Source organism: Lissotriton helveticus, chromosome 5_1, assembly GCF_964261635.1.
Source record: "Lissotriton helveticus chromosome 5_1, aLisHel1.1, whole genome shotgun sequence".
NCBI lineage: Eukaryota > Metazoa > Chordata > Amphibia > Caudata > Salamandridae > Lissotriton > Lissotriton helveticus.
The window spans coordinates 477,531,679-477,553,589 of record NC_136065.1 but is presented as its reverse complement, the minus strand read 5'-3'; the positions used below and the strand labels follow the sequence as shown (position 1 = coordinate 477,553,589).

The following is a 21,911-nucleotide window of genomic DNA, read 5'->3' as shown; positions in this document are numbered from 1 at the left end:
CGAGTATGCGGCCGTTAAGTCAACATCAGAGCATATTAATGCCTCCTTTTGTCCTACAGTCACCACAAGCCCCCATCCTAGTACATCATCCCCACCCTATGGAAACCTCCGGGGTACTTCCCTCTGCCCACCTGTAATAGGTAACACGAACTCCATAATGTTTTTTCAGGACCTTTCTGGTGAAAGAAAACGATCAGCCGACCAACAAACAGGCACCCAAGCTAAGGAGAATAAATTGCTTGCACCCCCTATTTCACCATCTCTTTTGGCTCAGATTCAAATTATGTTTAACGCCACAATACACCCATTAATAGAAAGAATGAACGATCTTGGGGACAGGATCGCGGCAATAGACGAAATGATTAAGACAAACTCGAGACTCCTAAAAAATACGGCAGACCCCAACCAATCACAGCCTTTACGCGATACGGTAAAGCTTTTAACAACTTCACAAAGTAGTGTTCTTCAAATCTGACAGGCAACACCAGGCATGCTAACTCAACCTAGCGAGAAAGTTCCCACCAAAATAAAAACAGCACACTGCTGTTCCTTTAAAACGGGGTTGAACAAAGTAACCACTCCATCTAAAAGGCCACCTCCCAAGATAAGGAACATGCAAAGTAAAACAAATCACATCCATTTACCACCAGAGGCTGCCCCGTTTGTGGGTGTCCTCTCTGGGGTGCCTGAACTCACAAAGGGAAAAACTGAAAGTGAACAGGAGCTGAGAAATAAGGCATTATTTTGGCTAACAAAGAATAGACCCCTACCCCCCGACATCGACGGTAGAATACAATGTGTTAGAAGGGTGGGATGGTTAGGTCCGCTTCGAAAAGAGAGATCCGGTGATCTGGTGCTGATAAAGTTTATAAACAGTAACGTTGTCCCTTACCTCCAGTCTTGGAAACCACAGATAGGAGATGGACCTATACACACCTGGGGACTATCTGATTTTTATCCCAGAGAATCACTTTACCCCCATACAAGATCACTGAAGAGACTAACTTTTGGTTGGGCCAAAACGGCTCCGGGGTGAGGGGCTTTTAATACCCAGCCTCTGACTTGATATACAATGGATTGTTTTGGTACCTGACCTTTCTTAAAGATTCCATGCTATAATGTTTTTTACTGTGATATGATTTGAAATGTAACTGTGTATATATTTTTGCTATGTGCTTTTATGATTTTATATCTAAAAATCGAATAAAGCTAAAGTTACTTACTTACTTACATACTGCATCGTAAAAGCATGCAAAGTGTTCTAAATGATGATATGAAAATGTAAAAAAAATAAAAGAGATAATATTAGAACTATACATGAACATATTTATGAGTTGTGAGAAATTAAAACATCGTTAACCTAGAAGGCTGTGTGATGATAACATCCAAATGTGCATCGTACCTGAAAAAATATGTACGCATAATAAAGTTCTTGATATGCCAAATCGTCCAAAATCGAGAGATTTAACATAGTGCAAATCTGAGCTTCTGTAATGTCTACCTAATAACACATATTGAGAGTGACTCATTAATAAGGTGAGTTTGTTAGAAATGGGGGTGTGGAAAATCAGGGGTCCCTACCTCATCAGAGGGGCGGAAGCGACAGGGGTCTCCCACCCCCATGCCGGCACAAACAGCATCCCGGGGTCATTGGACTTCCTCTCTTCACCCACAGGATCCGCAACACATTGCCGACCCGGAACCCGGCAAACCGGAAACCGGAAGCGAAGTCCCGACCAGTGACCCGGAACCCGAACCATCCGGAAGCGGAAGTGCAGCAACTACGCTCCACCAGGAACGTAGAAAAGACGGGAAAGCAGTCAAGACCTTGTTCAGCCCAGCGGACTCGTGGCAGGAGAAAGCGAACGGCGCGGAACCCCCGACGGAGAGTGGACGAGGAGAGGAGAACGTTGAGAAGGCGGAAAGCGGAGAACAGGAGGAGGAAGAAGACCTGTGGTCGGAGGACTGGTGGCGACCTCCGGAGGTGGCTGGAGAGCGGCCGCAACTCGGATGAGAGTTGCGGCGGGGCACGTGAGTACTCTCTATCCTTTCTCCGTGTCCCTGTGTAAATATAGTGTAAATACCTGTAGAGCTTGTACATAGAGTGTCACGAGCACCCTGCACTGTTTATATAGATAAACGAAGTATCACGAGCACCTTGTGTATATATATCACTCCCCTTGCACTGACCCGGGCACCCCAACCACCATACCCCTCCCGCTTGCAATTGACCCTCTCCCTCTACCCTTCCCGCCTCCCCTCCCACACTTCTCCTTCCTGACCAACGCACTCCCGGTGAAGGTGACAGTACTCGATAGTCCTCATCGGACCGGACTAACCCCAACTTGTTCTCTCTTTTACATATCTCCGAGGAGACCCATCACCCGACCGTCGTCTGATGACCACAACCTACAGAGCATCCCGGACAAAGACATCAACCCTACAACAGAACTCTTCCGTCACGACGCTCTCTCTGGACTTCCTCCTTTATGCCTCTGTGGAATACTACTGTGTGTCCTACCTCTGAATAAAACCCGAAACCATAGCTCAATATATCCGGCCTCCCAGCCTGTTATTCCGGTCCGCCTCACCCACAACTCCACAGGGGGTCTCTAGTTAGCAGAGGTAGGTACCGTTGTCCAAATAGGGACTCTTGCTTCTAGTCAGGTTACGGGGGAAACACACTTTAGATAACCCCTGCTCACCCCCTGGGTAGCTTGGCAGGAGCAGACAGACTTATCCCAAAGGCAATGTGTAAAGTATTTGTATTCAAAACACACAGTAATACAGTGATAACACCACGAATAAACACCACACAGGTTTAGAAAAATAAAGTATCTTTGTCTAAACTCATCAAGACCAAAACAACAAAAATCCCACAGACATGTGATAAGAATATGACTTTAAAAAGGTTTTAAACAACTTAGTCCATAGAAAACTATGGATGCATAATTTCGCTCCAAGTACTTGTAGTTGGGACAAAATTCACTAGGCCAAACAGCCGCAGAAATGGGAATGGGAAAACAAAGTGATGCGTCAGTTCCTGAGAACGCTGGGGAGGCGATACGACAGTTCTGCTGCACGCAGGAGAAGTGATGCGTTGAATCCGGTCTGTAGGGGGAAGTGATGCATAGATTACGAGACGGTTATGGTCCACGGGTGATGCGTTGGGAAAACTTACTGCACAGGTATGGTGCCTGGAAATCGAGGATGCGTTGGCGATCGATGAGACGGCGTCGAGCGGTGCTGCATCAATTTCTGCGGCCATGATCCCTCGATGTGTCGGTTCTTGCAGCGGCGACAGGCACTGCGTCATTTTTGCAGTGGCACAGCGAGGCGTGGAGATTCTTCTCACATCACGGTGCTGCGTCAGGAAAAACTGCCCCATAAGAGTGATGCGTCAATTTTCTTGTAGTTGCGTTGCTTTTACAGCAGGAACAACCTCCAGAAGCCCAACATAGTCACAGGCACCTCTTGGCAGATCAGAACTCCCAGCAAGGAAGTTCATGGGAGCTGGGTTGAAGTCTTTGTGTTCCTGAGACTTTAGAACAGGAAGCAGACTTTAACTCAAGCCCTTGGAGATTTTCCTCAAGCAGGGGGACACAGCACAGAGCTCAGTCCTTCTCCTTTCCTTGACAGAAACAGTTACTGCAGGCCATACCCTGAAAGAACACAGCAAAGGGGCAGTACTTCTCCTCAGTTTCTCCAGCTCTTCTCCTTGGCAAAGGTTCCTCTTGATTCCAGAAGTAGTCTAAAGTTCAGGGGTTTTAGGTCTAATCCTTATACCCCAAAATGTATTTGTTCTCTTTGTGCAAGGGTCTCTGAGCCCAGTCCAAAACAGTTCTGTCCTCACTGGAGCAGCATGACCACAGTGGGTGAAGACAGCATTGCGCAAGGGAGACAGGCCCTATTCAGGTGCAAAGAAATCTCCTCCCTCTACTCTATATTCAGCCATGGTCTATTCAGCTGAGCTCTGAGTCATCCAGGAAGGGCAAGGCACACCTCAACCCCCCCCCCCCCACACCGGGCTGTCTACAGTGAATGTACATTCCTAGCCCCTGTCACTCCAAAACCAGACAGTCCATACACAAACAGGCAGAGGCACACAGAATAGTTAAACAAGAAAATGGCTACTTTCTAAAAGTATTTACAACAAGGGGTGGGTGTCCATCACCACCCCTTGTTGTAAATAATTTTGTCCACCCTAAGCGTGGAAGGGTATACTCAGATGTGAGTCCCTTGCTCATTGCACCATCAGGATTCAAGCAAGCCGGGCCGAAGACGCCTGAAATGGCAGAAACCGGTCCCCGGAAGCTTGTTTCCTTCCCAGTGTAAGAATTGGCTTTTGTAGTCTGGTCTGCCCTGTTCCCATGATGCACTGGGCCAGGGACAGACTAATTTGCATACAGCCAGGTTCTGAAACTGGGATGGTGCAATGAGCTAAAAAACGGTGTTGGATCTAGCCCTGATCTCTTGACTGGGTGAGAGTACTCTGCTTAATTCAGAGACTCTGTCCATCACCACCCCTTGTTGTAAATAATTTTGTCCACCCTAAGCGTGGAAGGGTATACTCAGATGTGAGTCCCTTGCTCATTGCACCATCAGGATTCAAGCAAGCCGGGCCGAAGACGCCTGAAATGGCAGAAACCGGTCCCCGGAAGCTTGTTTCCTTCCCAGTGTAAGAATTGGCTTTTGTAGTCTGGTCTGCCCTGTTCCCATGATGCACTGGGCCAGGGACAGACTAATTTGCATACAGCCAGGTTCTGAAACTGGGATGGTGCAATGAGCTAAAAAACGGTGTTGGATCTAGCCCTGATCTCTTGACTGGGTGAGAGTACTCTGCTTAATTCAGAGACTCTGTCCATCACCACCCCTTGTTGTAAATAATTTTGTCCACCCTAAGCGTGGAAGGGTATACTCAGATGTGAGTCCCTTGCTCATTGCACCATCAGGATTCAAACAAGCCGGGCCGAAGACGCCTGAAATGGCAGAAACCGGTCCCCGGAAGCTTGTTTCCTTCCCAGTGTAAGAATTGGCTTTTGTAGTCTGGTCTGCCCTGTTCCCATGATGCACTGGGCCAGGGACAGACTAATTTGCATACAGCCAGGTTCTGAAACTGGGATGGTGCAATGAGCTAAAAAACGGTGTTGGATCTAGCCCTGATCTCTTGACTGGGTGAGAGTACTCTGCTTAATTCAGAGACTCTGTCCATCACCACCCCTTGTTGTAAATACTTTCTAAAAGTGGCATTTTCAAACACACAATTTAAAAACCATCTTTACTAAAAGATGTGTTGACATTCTGAGTTCAGAGAGCCTAAACTGTATTTCTCTATCTTGTTCCAATGGGAAGCTATATTTATAAGTTGTTATAAATAAACTCCCATCCAATCCTATAGGGCAAGATAGCCTTTCAATAGTGAAAAAATGAAATTTACAGTATTTCACCTTCAGGACATGTCACACACACCGGTACATGTCCTACCTTTCACATACACTGCACCCTGCCCAGGGGGGTACACTGGGCCTATCATAGGAGTGCCTTACATGCACAAAAAGGGAAGGTTATGGCCTGGCAAGTGGGTGCACTTGCCAAATCGTATATGGCAGTTAACAACTGCGCCCAGACACTGCAGCGGCAGGTCTGAGTTACCTTTTCAGAGCTACTTGTGTGAGTGGCACAATCAGTGCTGCAGGTCCACTAGTAGCATTTGATTTACAGGCCCTGGCACACTTCAGTGCCTTGTACTAGGGGCTTACCAGTAAATCAAATATGCCAATCAGGGTGAACCAATTCTAACTACAATTTACCCAGGTAGCACCTGCACTTTGACACTGATCAGCAATGGCAAAGTTCCCAAATCATCTAAGCCAGTAAAAACGAAATCCAGCACAGCATCAAAAATACAGGAGGTAGAGGCAAAAAGTCAGAGGAAATCACGTCAAAGATGCCAAGTCTAACAGAGTTGATAAAGGAAAAGGCACAAAAGAAATACTTTGAATTTTTTTTCAAGTAGTACCTTATATTGAGATGTAGTACCGGAAAGAAACTATAACTGCTATAATGGAGAGAATCAAAATGCATTTATGAAATGTGTGATTATGAGGTAATGATTCAATACATTTTTCATGTAGGCATCAAATGCTTCTTTTACCCTGCATTACTGTAAAACCATGTAAGACAGTTACCTAAGCCCCATGAGAACTTTCTGTGGAGTTACATTTCTGTATTCGGTAACCAAGAATTCACTTCTCACTAAGAAGGCTAATCAATGGAAATGTAACAGTATTGTTGCAAACCCAGGGAAAGCACCTGGGAACGGACTGTGAGCAAAGTAAAGTTCCTCCTACTTCCATGGAAATGACGAAATGGGAACACAAATTAACTTAATGGAATTTTATGAAATTTGCCAAAGCATCACTTCTTTTTCTCGGATTTGTGTGTTTCACTGATCACGCCACAACAGCCCACTATGATTGACCAATGATAACCCATTGGACTGATGGAATTGATATGTTAAGGGGTGTAAACCTGGAACATTGGAGGTATAATTGCCCTATCAGAGGAAGATTTGGGGGCTGGTTATCATTTTCCCTTTCTGCCTGGCATGTTGTCAGACAGACTTTTGATCCCTATCATCTTTCCTATGCCCCTTTCCATTCACACTGAGTGGAATAGACTTTTATGAACTGAACCATATCTAACTGCGACCTCGAATCCTGAACTGCCTGCTGGAAAAGTGTACACGTAAATACTCTTTCGGCTGAGAGATTATCTGAATCTGACTGTGGCATATGTTGCTGCAGATCAGACTTGACTAGATCTAACTGAGGACGATTTTGAACTGAACAGCTTTGCTATGGTTTGTACAGTTGATGACTGAACCTCAAATGTATCCTGTTTTCTCTCCACTGAAGATTTTCCAACAATCTAATAATGATATATTTGATGCTGTGTGACTACTTGTACTGATAATCTTGTTATTAAATCTAATTTGAAATGTATTTTCTTGACTTGTCCATGCACTACAAGGCATTTGATAAATCTTTTCCATGAATTTTCTTATTTAGTTTTGTCTCCTTCTTTTGGTCATATTTTTTGTTTCAAGTCATCTGTATCTGTGGCTGAAAAAGTGCTTTATTAGGTTTGAGGTGACAATTATTTTATTCCAGGTCCTCATAAGATAGTTGTTCACGTTCCTTAGTACCCCAGTCCCTGTCAGCTCAACAAAAGATACATTGGAGGACCATGGTTTGTAGAAATAAGAGAAATTATTGAGAATATTGTGAGACTGAGGGTTTGAAAATTAAATGGCTTAGGAAATAACGTTTTTTATAGGGTAAAGACAAATTTGGTAAGCTTCACGCTGCATCACCTGCCACAAGGGCAAGGTTTTTGGATACCTAACACTGAGTTAATATTGCAAATAGAAGCCTTAGAGGTAACACAAACCTTTGGCGCTCTGATAGCTAGTGAACACAACCATGTTTTATGGGCAAGTGTTATATATTAGAATACGAGGGAACCATTTGTGGTTCCACCAAGTTGCACAGCCACAAACGTGTCTGAATACAATTAATCAAATTCATATAATTTAACGTTCTATTTTCTCCATTTATTCACCGTTAGTTTTCAACCTTCTTACTTCAATTTTTCTTTCTATTCATTTTATCCAATCAATATTTTACGTTGACTCACAAAAGCTCAGGAGCACTAGATGGGTTCCACATATCATGATTTTATTATAAGACCCAATGCATTTCGGGAAAAGATTCCCTTCATCAGGGGCATCTACAAATACAAGCATATATATGTTTTAGATGACTTATCAACATAATAAAGCGCTTCAATTAAGTTTAAAAACAAATGTCATCAATTATACACGAAAGTAATGCTAACGATAAAAAATGTTAACAATGAAAAAAACGCTGCGAGTTAATCTGACCTATATCCTAAATGGTTACCACCAGCATGCTGCATTCAATCCTTTCTGTACCCACATTATTCTCACATATCCAGCATAGTTTATTACTCCTGAGTAAATCCACCCCCTTTGTAAGGTAAAACTGATAGTACTTATTCAAAAGCGCGGAAACTACTGGCGACTTGTACTACCATGACATACTGAATAATCCTATATCTTCAAGCGTCGATTCGAGAAATTCAAATCTATTTAAAACAACATGCTGAGTTCTGTTGCTTAATATTCCTGTTTTCTAGAGTGCCGAATCACGTGTATCGCGTTCAGATATAAACTGAATCTCTCGGTAAACAAACCTCTTTTATGTGTTTCTGCCCTCATTAACTACCCCTAAGTGGATGATTGCATGTGTTTCTGCCAAGGCTCTACGCTAAACTCAACAACAGGCTGTGTGTGCTACACTTTCTTTCACTTTCTCCATTGTTTTTAACTATACTACTACATATCCCAAAATGCACTGTTCCACATCCTTTGCCACATGGTATTTCTCACAAACCCCCATTATCTCACCAATATTTCCATGTGGCGAAACACATGCAATCAACCACCAGCCTAGTTTTTTAACTGAGGCTAAGACCGCATGCAGCACATTCTAATATTTACATGGAGTTGTGGCTGAATGAAAAGCGTCCACCAACTCACACAAGAGGTGGTTACATTCCATAACAGATGAATCCTGTTTTAAAGACTTTATTAAATCATGCTACTCTATGACCATTAACTATGACAATTTCGCTCTTCCTTGTGATTTTCCCTCCAATAGAGTGTGACTATAGGGGCTCTCCCTTGCCCACCGCCATTTCAAACATGAATTAGGGTGAAACTCGCTGAGTAAGGACACAACGAGCTCCTGCTGTTATAGTTGGTGGATTGTGCGAATAATTAATATGGTGTGATATCTATGCCTCCATAGAAGGCAACAAGTATGAATGGTTGATTAAGAGTTCCTAGTTTTACTCTGATGAATATGAGTTTTTTCAGGGTGATGTACCCATGTCTTTGGTGGTATGAGCGATCTAACTGGACTTACTTCAGTGTATATGTATACCTATATGTATAGCTTTAGAAAAACAAGGGAGATTATTCCTTCTAATTTCTTCTTTTTTTTCTCTTTCTGTTATGTCTCTTGTCCCCATGTTGCTTTTAGTAATTTCTACGATTATCTTTGAGGAAATCCCTCAGATACGGAACCTGGGTTCTTGACACCCTCTTATCTCAACCAGAGGTGAGAGAGTTACACAATTCCACTGGGACTGGCAGAGTCCTGAAGAAGGCTGGCGTGACCCCAACCAAGGGGCACAGATACACGGCTGAAACATGTTGACTACCTGGCTGTAAGGAGGGATGTAAGAAGCACATTACATCTCCCAATCACCACCTTCACATTTATGTCCCGGCCGAAGGGTCCAGGAATAAAGCTATAGGCACAGTTACACCTTCAAGCTATTTTTAATCTACACCACACTGCACTTTCACTTCCGGCGTTCCCAGTCACTTTTGAAGAATTATTGTTTCTCTTTTGTGTTATGTTGTCTTCCCCCACCCCATTGCTCCACCCCTGGCATTGGCTGTGCCAGGGTATTTTATAAGCAGCCTTATGATGAAGCATGTCACACAATTGTGTGAGTGAGGGCAGTATTAAGACACACAGCACGAACCACCACAGGACACAGACATTTTATTGCTCCCTACTCCTTTTGGTGTAAAAAAAAACTTCTGAAATGCATCAACACTACAATGGATGGATTTATTACCCTAAAGGAAGAGCTGCGTGCTATGAGAATGATGACAATGCAGTACCGTTATGTACTTGACATTATGACGGGCATGGAAGGAGGCGGTATGTGTCAAAATAGGAACTGCTTGTTGTACTTGACCGCCTGGACCTCGTCCCGAACGGTTGCTCCCCCACGCTGCCTGGCTCCTGCTTGCAATCCTTTTTCCAGTGCCCACAGCTGAAGCGTTTTCAAGCAGCCCTCGTGTGTGGTATCGTAGCTCTTGGCTCTGTGCCTTGATAATTGTAGTGGCGCTTATAATAGCAATCAGCCTTCGTGTTAATTGTCATAGCGCTTGTGCTCTGTGAATTGATAATTGTAGTGGCGCTTATAATAGCAATCAGCCTTCGTGTGCATTTTCATAGCGCTTGTGCTCTGTGCCTTGCTAACTGTCTCGCTTAAGTAGCAATCAGCCTTCGTGTGTATTTTCATAGCGCTAGTGCCTGGCTCATTTGGGCAGCGCTTGAACATAACTGCATTTGGTAGCGCTTTTTACATATTCCTAACAGTATTAAGTCCTTAGCGCTTTACCTGCTTTCAGTGCATTCCTTCATAGCTGGCATTGCACTGTGTTGGTTTCGATTCCTACCCCTCCCACCATTTTGTTGTTGTGCTTTCCCCTGCCCCGCCTCCCCGCTACCGCCTCCCAGCTGACCCGCCCACCCACGAACAGAGAGTCCTCCACCTCCAAGAGAAGACTGTGACCGCCTGGACCTCGTCCCGAACGGTTGCTCCCCCACGCTGCCTGGCTCCTGCTTGCAATCCTTTTTCCAGTGCCCACAGCTGAAGCGTTTTCAAGCAGCCCTCGTGTGTGGTATCGTAGCTCTTGGCTCTGTGCCTTGATAATTGTAGTGGCGCTTATAATAGCAATCAGCCTTCGTGTTAATTGTCATAGCGCTTGTGCTCTGTGAATTGATAATTGTAGTGGCGCTTATAATAGCAATCAGCCTTCGTGTGCATTTTCATAGCGCTTGTGCTCTGTGCCTTGCTAACTGTCTCGCTTAAGTAGCAATCAGCCTTCGTGTGTATTTTCATAGCGCTAGTGCCTGGCTCATTTGGGCAGCGCTTGAACATAACTGCATTTGGTAGCGCTTTTTACATATTCCTAACAGTATTAAGTCCTTAGCGCTTTACCTGCTTTCAGTGCATTCCTTCATAGCTGGCATTGCACTGTGTTGGTTTTGATTCCTACCCCTCCCACCATTTTGTTGTTGTGCTTTCCCCTGCCCCGCCTCCCCGCTACCGCCTCCCAGCTGACCCGCCCACCCTCCGCCCCCCTCCACTCTCCATTTATGTCAGATGTCCCAACGCGCAGCGTCCACGCGCTACGGCCTCGCCGAAGGTACGCCAAAGGTAAGCCCGTCTACGCCCGTCCGCGCCTGGACCGCGCCCAGCGCCAGACCCCCTGCCCCTCGCACTGCGCAGCCCCCCCGCATTACCTACGACGCCGCCACCCTCCTAGCCCTTAACCCCGGTCGCGCCCCCAACTGCGTCCATGCCGCTCCTGGACACACCCATGGACCTTTCTCCTGCTACTCCTGCAAATTCATCGGCACCGACAACATCCCCGCTACCACCACAACACAAACCCCTGACCCCAACCACCTACAATGCATCCTTCTCAACACCCGATCAGTCCACAGACACGCCATTGACCTATGGAACCTACTAGACACCATCTCTCCGGACGTCGCCTTCCTTACAGAAACTTGGATGAACGCTTCCTCCGCCCCAGACATCACCATTGCCATCCCGGAAGATTATAAGATCATTCGCAAGGACCGCACCGGCCACACAGGAGGAGGAATCGCTATCGTCCATAAGAAGTCAATCCGCATCTCAACCAGCTCTGACGCCAATCTCACCAACTCTGAACACCTTCACTTCCAGATCCACATCGACCCCAAGACCACACTCAGAGGCACCCTCCTCTACAGACCACCAGGACCCCGCGCAAAATTCAGTGAAGACATCACGGACTTCATCACTCCTCACGCACTCCCCTCCAAAGACTACATCCTTCTGGGAGACCTCAATTTTCACCTTGAAAAGATCAACGACCGCAACACCACCACCCTCTTGGACAATCTCGCCAACCTCGGACTTAAACAACTGGTCACATCCCCCACCCACATCGCAGGTCACACGCTCGACCCCATCTTCACCTCCAGCAATCATGTCTCCTTCAGCCACACTACGGAGCTCCTCTGGACTGACCACAGCTGCGTTCACTTCACCTACAACAAACCAAAACCCACCAACCACCTCCAACCAACTCTGCAAAGAAACTGGAACAAAATCACCACGGACCAGATCTCCGCATCGCTCCTTCTAAACACCCCAGCCCACTCTTCTAACGCAAACGAAGCCGCCACCAACCTCACCCTATGGTTATCCAACACCGCCGACACCTTAGCACCACTGAAGAAACGTCAAAACAAACCTGCCAGCAAGAAGGCCTCATGGTTCAACGATGATCTTAAGAAGTCCAAGAAACTCTGCCGCTCCCTCGAAAAGGCCTGGAAAAAAGACCCAACTACTAGCACCAAGGACGCCTTCAAAAACGCCACCCGCACTCACCACCAACTAATCCGTAAGGCCAAGAAAACAGCATTCAAGGATCGACTTGACAACAACGCCCACAACAGCAAGGAACTTTTCAACATCGTCAAGGAATTTTCAAATCCCTCGGCCAACTCCAACGACATCACCCCCTCTCAAGCCCTCTGCGACTCCCTAGCTTCATTCTTCCACAACAAGATTGCAGACATCCACAACAGCTTCAACAACCAACCCGGAAACCAACCCACCCTACCTTTTGCTGAACATTCTCCCCCCGTAAACACCCTTAACAACTGGAACCCAATCTCCACTGAGGACACAATCCGCCTGATGAACTCCATCCACTCAGGATCCCCCACAGACCCATGTCCTCACCACATCTTCAACAAAGCAGACTCCGTCATAGCACCGCACCTCCGAGACGTCATCAACAGGTCCCTCAACTCCGCCACCTTCCCGGAAGACTGGAAACACGCTGAACTCACCGCCCTTCTGAAGAAACCCACAGCGGACCCCACCGAACTCAAAAATTACCGCCCCATCTCGCTCCTTCCATTCTCGGCCAAAGTCATCGAGAAAGCTGTCAACAACCAACTCGCCGCCTTCCTCGAAGCCAACAAATCCCTCGACCCCTCACAATCTGGCTTCCGAGCAAAACACAGTACTGAGACCGCCCTCATCGCAGCAACAGACGACATTCGAACTCTGCTGGACAACGGAGACACAGTCGCCCTCATCCTCCTCGACCTCTCTGCAGCATTTGACACAGTCTGCCACAGCACCCTTTTACAACGCCTCAATAACATCGGAATCCAAGGAAAAGCACTTGAATGGATCACCTCTTTCCTCACCGGAAGAACTCAGAAAGTCCGCCTCCCACCATTCAAGTCCGAGGCCACTGAAGTCATCTGTGGCGTACCACAAGGATCCTCACTCAGCCCCACCCTCTTCAACGTATACATGAGCCCCCTCGCGACCATCGCCCGCCAACACAACCTCAACATCATCTCTTACGCGGATGACACTCAACTAATCCTTTCTCTCACCAATGACCCCAGCACCGCCAAAACTAACCTACACGAAGGAATGAAAGAAGTTGCCGATTGGATGAAACAAAGCCGTCTGAAACTGAACTCAGACAAAACAGAAGTCCTCATCTTAGGTACATCCCCCTCTGCATGGGACGACTCCTGGTGGCCGGAAGCCCTCGGAAAGGCACCCATCCCGACAGACCACGCACGGAACTTAGGCATCATACTGGACTCTTCACTCTCAATGAATAGACAAGTCAGCGCCGTATCCTCTTCCTGCTTCAACATTCTTCGCATGCTTAGAAAAACATTTCGCTGGATCCCCACCGAAACAAGGAAAACAGTCACCCATGCTCTGGTCACGAGCCGACTGGACTACGGAAACACCCTCTACGCAGGCACTACCGCTAAACTCCAGAAGAAACTCCAACGAATCCAAAACGCCTCAGCCAGGATCATATTAGACATCCCACGCAATGAACACATCTCAGGTCACCTTAAGGACCTCCACTGGCTACCCGTCAATAAGAGGATCACTTTCCGACTGCTAACTCACGCACACAAATCACTCTACGACATCGGACCAGAATGCCTCAACTCACGACTGTCCTTCTACACCCCCTCCCGCCAACTACGCTCTTCCAACCAAGCCCTCGCCACTGTACCTCGCATCAACAAGACCACCATGGGCGGCAGATCCTTCTCATACCTGGCTGCTAAAACATGGAACTCACTCCCCGCTTACCTTCGCCTTACCCAGAACCACCTAGCATTCAGAAAGCAACTTAAAACGTGGATATTTGACAAGTAATCTTCCTCCCCTCTCTAAGCGCCTAGGGACCCTCTGGGTATGTAGTGCGCTATATAAATCCTCTGACTTGACTTGACTTGACTGTACTTATGTCCCAGCAGCAAACAATGCAGACAATGGAACTTTGTCAGAGGCTATTCAAACTTTGTATAGTCTACAGAAGAAAATGGTAGACGAACAAGGTGCCTCGGATAATTGGCTAAAACAAATGGTTTTCTTTACTACTATCCTGGATGCCGGGACTGTTGGGTGCCTTGTTGATAGCCCTTTGGGTATTCTTTTTAATATAGTTTGGTATTCAATTGATTTTAGCATGTTGTAGGAGGATTAGTACAAAGGCGGAAGGGATGCTTCCAGTTAGAACACCAACGTTAGTAGTAGATGCTCAGGGCAACACATATCACCTAGAGCCAAGTACAGACCAATGTTTAGATTCAGTAGTTCAGATATCAGCTAGAGGGGGAATGTTATAAAAGGAATGAAATATGAAGATATTACACTACAGCAGACATGAGTAGAAAACGATACAAAATTATATGTGGTGAAAGAGAAGTATAGGCCTAAAGTCCGTGGTGATGCCAGAGAGGTAAAGAGTTCACATACAGTGCATGACCTGCAAAGTGTTAGTTGAAGGAAAACCTGTGTTTGTAAGCTTGAAGGAAATATGGTTTTAGCACACAGGCACATATTCTGTGTTGTCAGCAAATTGAAAACAGGATTAAACAATAGGAGCAGAAGATTGGATTAGCCAATAGTACACAGGACCTGATAAGAGGTCTTGGGAGCAGAATGATAAAGCACACATGCAAATACACATGCATTCAAGAGTAGAGCATTGTTAGTTTGATAAGCATTGTTGAAATTACAATAAAAAATGTGTAGAGAATTAGGTTAAAGTTTAGGGACACAGGTGATTTTGTTTTTCTGTAACCTACATGTGATTATTAAGCAACTCATTGTTTAATCTTTTGTAACAAGCATTGTCTGACTAAGTATAAAAGTGGCTGTCTGTGAAGCAGCAGATTGAGGCCAGCGGTTTGCCTGTGTAAGGATAACTGCTCTCCCTGTCGCAACAGTATAAAACTGTGTTTGCCTTGCCAAAGAGGAGTCTTGTCTGTTTTCTTCTTTAGGTTTCCCCGCAACAGCTGCACGTGCCTTCCAGAGAAACATGAAACACCAGCCAGCAGGTGCTTTAATGTAGCAAGCCTAATATCTCTTTTCAGTGCAACGAAAGGGTCGCAAAATGTCAGCTGGCCCAGGATCAGAAAAATAGCTTGCATTGGCCCTGTCAGCAGGTAATGGTGTTTTCTGCTCTGGCTCTCCAATAATAAGGAGTGTTTTCTGATGATTAACTTTCATTTTGGGTGTGACCACATACTTCAGTATTGATTTCAAATATCAAGCTCCCTGAGGCAACCACACGGGGGTTATCAGAGCTTTATAAAAATACAAAATAAAATAAAATCAGTTATTCGGACACAGCTTTCCATCTCTTGGCGTGAGGCACAGCCACTTCTGGAAAGGAGGGGGATTGTGCCGGATCTGGAAGCTATTTCTGGGCCAGATCAGGGATCCGACCGACCCATTGAAATATGCTGATTTTGTCCTGGTGTCATAATCTGGCACCTTGACACAGTTCAGCAGCATCCACAAGTATTCTCCATTCCGTTGAGTGCAGCTACCTGCAGGTAGCGAGAGAGCTTTCTTATTTTCACTTTTAGACAGGCACAAACAAAGGCCTGATTTCAAGGGCCTTCAGACCTTCTTTTATTCAAGTATCATCCTAACTAGAAGCTCTCTGGAGATTAACACCTAGATACCAATACAATGTAGGGAAACAAAGGGAAAGAGCGTCTCACTTCACAAGTACTTTAGAAGAATATAACTTGCAGGCAGGTTGTTTACTTTGTCCTACCCTCATACCCATGTAAGAGATGTGCATGCACTGTAGGAATGCAAGATTTATCTGTCTATATGTTGTTTGCACTAATAATAATTTAAACTGCACCTACTAATTGATTTTTTATTTAGATTTATAGCACTACTCATCCCAGTGTAGGGTTACACATAGAGACATAATCGATTATTACACACCGGGCCCCATTAAATAATGAAGTATGTAAATAAATGTACAGGAAATGTTACTTAAGAGAATGAGTGTTTAACGGAGTAGGAATAAAATACTGTCCAAAGCACAAAGTCAGGATAGAAAGCGTAGCGCAGTGAACAGGGTTGTCTGTACTAACAAGACATTATTCATTCCCAGAGGAGCCCTTCTTTGCAATCTTACAATAACAACAGATTGAGACAAAAAAACAATAAGGATCTAAATCCAATCCACGCCTTACAGTCTGCATGCAGCTCCTTAGTGCTGGTAACTTAACCACTGTGCTATATTGGAAGGATTATAATTTATGAACTGGAAGTAACAAAATAATATCAAAGTCAAAAGAAGTAGCCCACTTATCTACACAAACAACAAGTCTGTGATCTGCGTTTCACACAATGTAGTTTGCAGCAGGGACAATAGCCCTCTGTGGTACATTATGAGTGAAAACTGTTATTGGACAAAAACAGAACACTTTCCCAGAACTGCATTTACCACCAGAGTTATCTTACCACTAATAAAATCCCCTCATAATTGCAGGGCACGCAAAGTTCTATGCAGCAGGTATCGTATCCCTGCCACATATTTTAAAATGAAGCTACTTAGGGCCATATGTAGGTAATCTCTATTTACGGATTCTAAAATACCGAATTTTACCGATTCGGTATTTCAGAATCGGTAAATAGTATGTAGGTAATAAATCGGTAAATTTTACCGATTCGGTAATATTCAGTATTACCGAATCGGTATTTACCGATTCGGTAATTCCCATTCATTCCTATGGGCCTGGAGGCCCATAGCAATGAATGGGAAGCCATTCACTATTACCGATAGGGGGAACATATTCCAGGGTGCCAGGGTGTCACATTGACACCCTGTTGCACCCCTGAAGCATGCATGTGTGCACATGTGGTGCACATACATGCCCTAAGGGCATGTATGTGTGCCACATGGCACTGAGAAAAAAGCAAAAAATTGCTTTTTCAAAGGTATTCGGTATTTCCCACCAACTTATACTTGGTGGTAAATAACAAATCCTTAAGGCTAAAATGCACTCACTAGAGTGCTACCTACATAGGCTTTAGGAATCGGTAACTTACTGATTCCTCAAAATAAGGAATCAGTATTTTACCGATTCCTTAAAATAACGAATCAGTAAATGACCGATTCCTTATTTGCAGCCTCCTACATCTCAAATCCCTAAATACCGGTCGGTAATGGTGAAATTTACCGAATTTCACTGTTACCGACCGGTATTACCCCAACTACATATGGCCCTTAGTGACCTATTAAGTAAGCCAGAACAGATTTACTGTCACATTTGTCCTTGCTGCCAGTATCTTTGCTGCTGATTTTTTTCAAAATAAATGTATCACGTGACTGTCCTTCTCTACTTTTCAAGCTCCGCCCCTTGTAACTCCACCCCTTCTCCTCTGCCACAACTCAATCCCCAGAGCATGGTTTCCCGGAGTAATTTTTTTTCCAATTCCAGCACTGGACAGAACAGTTTAGTCGCGTGTTTGCCCTGTCACGGGGGATGGAAAGTTCAGCACAGACCCCACTGCATTGCTCACAAAGATGGCTGTGTTGTTTTACCAAGGACGTTCAACCACCCTGCTGACTCACTATCAAACAACGCCAAGCTGTGTGTTCACTGCTAGTCAACAGCCTTCTTCGAGTCCCACTGACTGCAGGACCAGACAAACTCTCTTTCAGAGTCAGGCGGGTTTTCATGAACCCAGGGAGTGTCTTCAGCTGAGGGGATGGGTGTTGAAAGGAGGGAGGAACTGTTCGGATACAGGGCGCCAGTGACATCAATATCTCTCTGCTGACCACCATGATTAATCGTGACTTGCTTTTCCACCCGGTAGGCATATGTGGAACAATGACGCAGCAACCACCGCCACGAGGATTTTGAAAATCCGGAGGCTCTATGCACCCCTTGCTGTGTCAAGTGCCAGCTCCTGTATTTCTTCCTTGCCGTTAGCATCGCTCAGCACTGCAGGTTCATGCACCAGTTGCAGATAACTATGTGCTAACAACAAATAGGAATTCTGTCGAGCTGGCTCGATCTTTCATCATTCTGAGGTAACTAAATCAAGTGAGTGAGTAACATTTGAGTGCGGCAATACTGACATGATTTGAAGGGTGGACCCTCTACGTGTACCACAAGGAAGACCAGTAGCCACCTCACCCCCCCCCCCCCCCCCCACACACACCTCACCCCCATCATGTACAGGGCTCTAACCCTCCTAACAAGTACAGCGCTCTGTTGCTTTTATGGCTGATATGAAATATGCGGTTACACATACATAGCATACATTTGTTTGGAAATCCACAGTGCAATATACATAGGATCAAACAAATGTATTTGGCCTATCGACCAATACAAATCTGAATTCACAAATTGGCCAGATACACCTTCCCCAATCAGCCTCAATGACTCCAGACCCTTATAGGACCATCCACAAAATAATTTCACAATAGATCATTCTAGAATATCTATTCTTGGTGATCGTTAGCAATGCAGTTCTGGGCAAAGAGAACATTTTTTTAGCTCTACGCCAGATGGCTACCTGTAAGGGGCACATCGAACCTAAAAGAGCTAGAGAACCATACAATGGTAAACTGGTAAACTGGCTATACAATTGTTGGTTACATAACATAACCTGTAGGAACAAAAGGCAGCATTATTTTAATTGTACCTTTTCACTTTTGGGCTAATTATTTCATACAATATTTCCCTGGTAGGGGCCCCCATGTCCAGTGGTAACATAGAACGCAGCTGGACACCCCATTGTTGTCTGCACTGTAGCAGTGCCATAAAAATGAAAACATTTCATAATAGCAACATGTTATTGCTTTTTGATTATCTTAAAAATAAAATAGAGAAGAGCACTCTTGCAGACATGTCATCTACATTGAGGCAGAGAGCCCAATAGTATAGCAACTTTACATCGAACATAACATGCAGTGAGGATAGAAGTCTAACCATATAGTCAGGGTCACTTAATCAAGCTGTTGCCCCCATGGGCCTATATCCTAATTTCGATCACAATAATATACACCACTCAACCATTCCGCAATATAACTGTTGTATCTAATCCCGGATGTCATGCGATATCACGTTTATCACAGCAGTGTGTGTCTAGACCATGAAACCTCCCCGACTTCTATAATGCACTCAGGAGGCCCATATTGGGTGTAAATGTTGTTGGGCAGGTCAGGGCCCTTTACAGTGAGTTCTTAATATGTTTGCTATATATCCGAATTATTGAACAAGTACAGACCATGTGGAAGAACCCGCCCACCTCCAAGTGACGCCTATGAAATGTCGGAAATATTAGCACCATTATGGAATGCTGCTGTTGGCTCAGCCAATCAGAATGCTGGCACTTGCCACTGCTGTTTGTCGCTATTCTAAGTTCACTTAGAGTGTGAAGCCGGCGGGGGGAGCAGCTGTTGACGCAGTGAGCCGACGGGGCGCTTAGGATGCATTCCAGCCAAAATAGTTCTCAAGACCAACAACCGGGAAGGCCTACTGCTTTCTTTGGCCTGTCTGTGTCCACCTATGCTGCTCATTTGTGTCTGCCCCATAATGATAATACCACACTCACTCACTCAATAGAACCATGCAATCAGTTTCAGGGCCCTCTGGTGGCGTTGGGCGGGCTGGGGGAGGAAACCGAGTGACCTGAAAGTGTCTAACAGACAGACAGAAGGGGGACTCGGGATAGCTGTAGGACCTGGTAGAAGTAAACGTCTCAGAAGAGACGCGCCTTCCAGCCTTCGGGTCTCGGATATGCAGGTAGGGCGTGTCACTGGGAAGCATTGTTGAAGGTGTTCATCAGTAGTCGGCTGGGATAGCAGGTGCTGAACCCCCTACTACTCTCGTTACTACTCCTGGTCTCAGGAGTCTTAAAGTTTTGACAGGACGAGAAAAAAAGGGCTCAAAGAGACTTGTTTACTACCTGCAGTTCACACTTACTAGCCCCGCGCCCCCCCCTTCCGCTGCAACTAGGAGGCTGTTCATGGATCAGATTGTGGGAAGGAGTCACCCCTATGACGTCAGTGGGGGGCAGTGGGTGCGTGATGTCACTCATTCTAACCGGGTTAAAGTGACTATCACGCTCAGGTTACACTCTGAGCACGTGGCATCTCAGATCGGATGATACACAGGGAATATACACATGTCCAAAGTCCAAACCCATTCATTTTTTCAGTTTCCCTTAATTTTCCTCACTCATTCTGAATCATTAAAAAGGAAATATTTACCACCACCACGTTCACTAGTGGTCATTGCTAGAGACGAGAGATAACATGCCCTCTGTCGGTATGTAACCATCTTCCACGGGTGTGTTTATTGGCATGTTCTAGCCGCCTGAAAACACTGCCAAGAATGATTCCAGTCAGAACGGGCAGTATTACCGGCAATGCTGTAATGCGGGCACATATTACCGACAATGCCGTAATGCGGGCACAGTATTACCGGCAATGTTGTAATACGGGGCACAGTATTACCGGCAATGCCATAATGCGGGCACAGTATTACCGACAATGTTGTAATACGGGGCACAGTATTACCGGCAATGCTCTAATGCGGGCAAAATATTACCGGCAATGCTGTACTGCGGCCACAGTATTACCGGCAATCTTGTAATGTGGGCACAGTATTACCGACAATTCTGAAAGGCGGCAGAGCTTAAAAGGCCGGTAACAGTTACTAAACATTTTTACTACTCTGCCGGGTTCTAAAATGTCTTTCCTTTTTTTTGTAAACATATGCGAAAGCAGCTGTATGTGAGCAAAACGTGCGCCAATTCAAACTATTCCCAATACGCTTTGCATGTTAACACGTTTCAAGACACGTGACGCTGTACTTTCAAAAACTTTATAAATGATCATCTGTGTTCTGACATCCCCGTTCTTTCATAAAGTCATGCACCAGATTCAGCCTGGAAAAAACACAAATTGCGCAGGAAAGTACTTACACAGAAAGAACTGTTCTGTCTCGCCGTGTACACAAGGCTCGCAGAATCAGACCCACTTTTCATTTCTTCACTCCAACGTTCACACCGTAATTTTAACAAATAAGATATAACCGGCTGCCACAAATCAAACCGAATTCCGCTTACCTGCACTCTCAGCAACGCAGAGCCCGCCGATGACAAGTAAAAGCAGTAAATGAAATTTAAACATGTTGTTTCCCTTCTCAGATCTGATATCCGACGAAGCCAAAAAAACTCCTCTTAGTATTCCAGCGGCAAGCGTCCTCCAAGAATGCCTTCAATTACAGCCGCTCAGACCGTAGTAACCGAAGCAATGAAATCAGCATTTTTGGTGGAATGAAAAGAAGGTGGGAGGGAGCTGGAGGAGGAAGGGGGGCTAAGGTGGTCCCAGATAGAAGCCCAGCCCACCTCTACTTTCGCTGTGGTCAGCACTGAAAATATGACCTCATCACAGGTTTAAAGTTACAGGAGTGCAGCTGCCAGGGAGCTTGAATGATGTACAATAGTTATATATATCCGCCGGGAAACGTTTAGGGGTCTCTTTCTTTTTTTCGAAATCACAGTTTAAATACACGAACCCCGTAAAACATGTCCTAGTGATGAAACATGGGCATAGCGTGTATCACAAAGAACTG

The 21,911-nt window shown here is 45.4% G+C and overlaps 1 protein-coding gene across 1 annotated transcript in view; it reads right to left on the bottom strand.

The window, feature by feature from the left end:
• PDPN (podoplanin) overlaps positions 1–21,706 on the bottom strand; it is a 333,969-nt gene extending 312,263 nt beyond the window's left edge. Inside the window, exon 1 of the mRNA XM_078642769.1 lies at positions 21,403–21,706. Coding sequence (XP_078498895.1) covers positions 21,403–21,466 — 64 coding nt within the window. The 5' untranslated portion in view covers positions 21,467–21,706. The remainder of the gene's footprint in view (positions 1–21,402) is intronic.
• Positions 21,707–21,911: the final 205 nt, after the last annotated feature.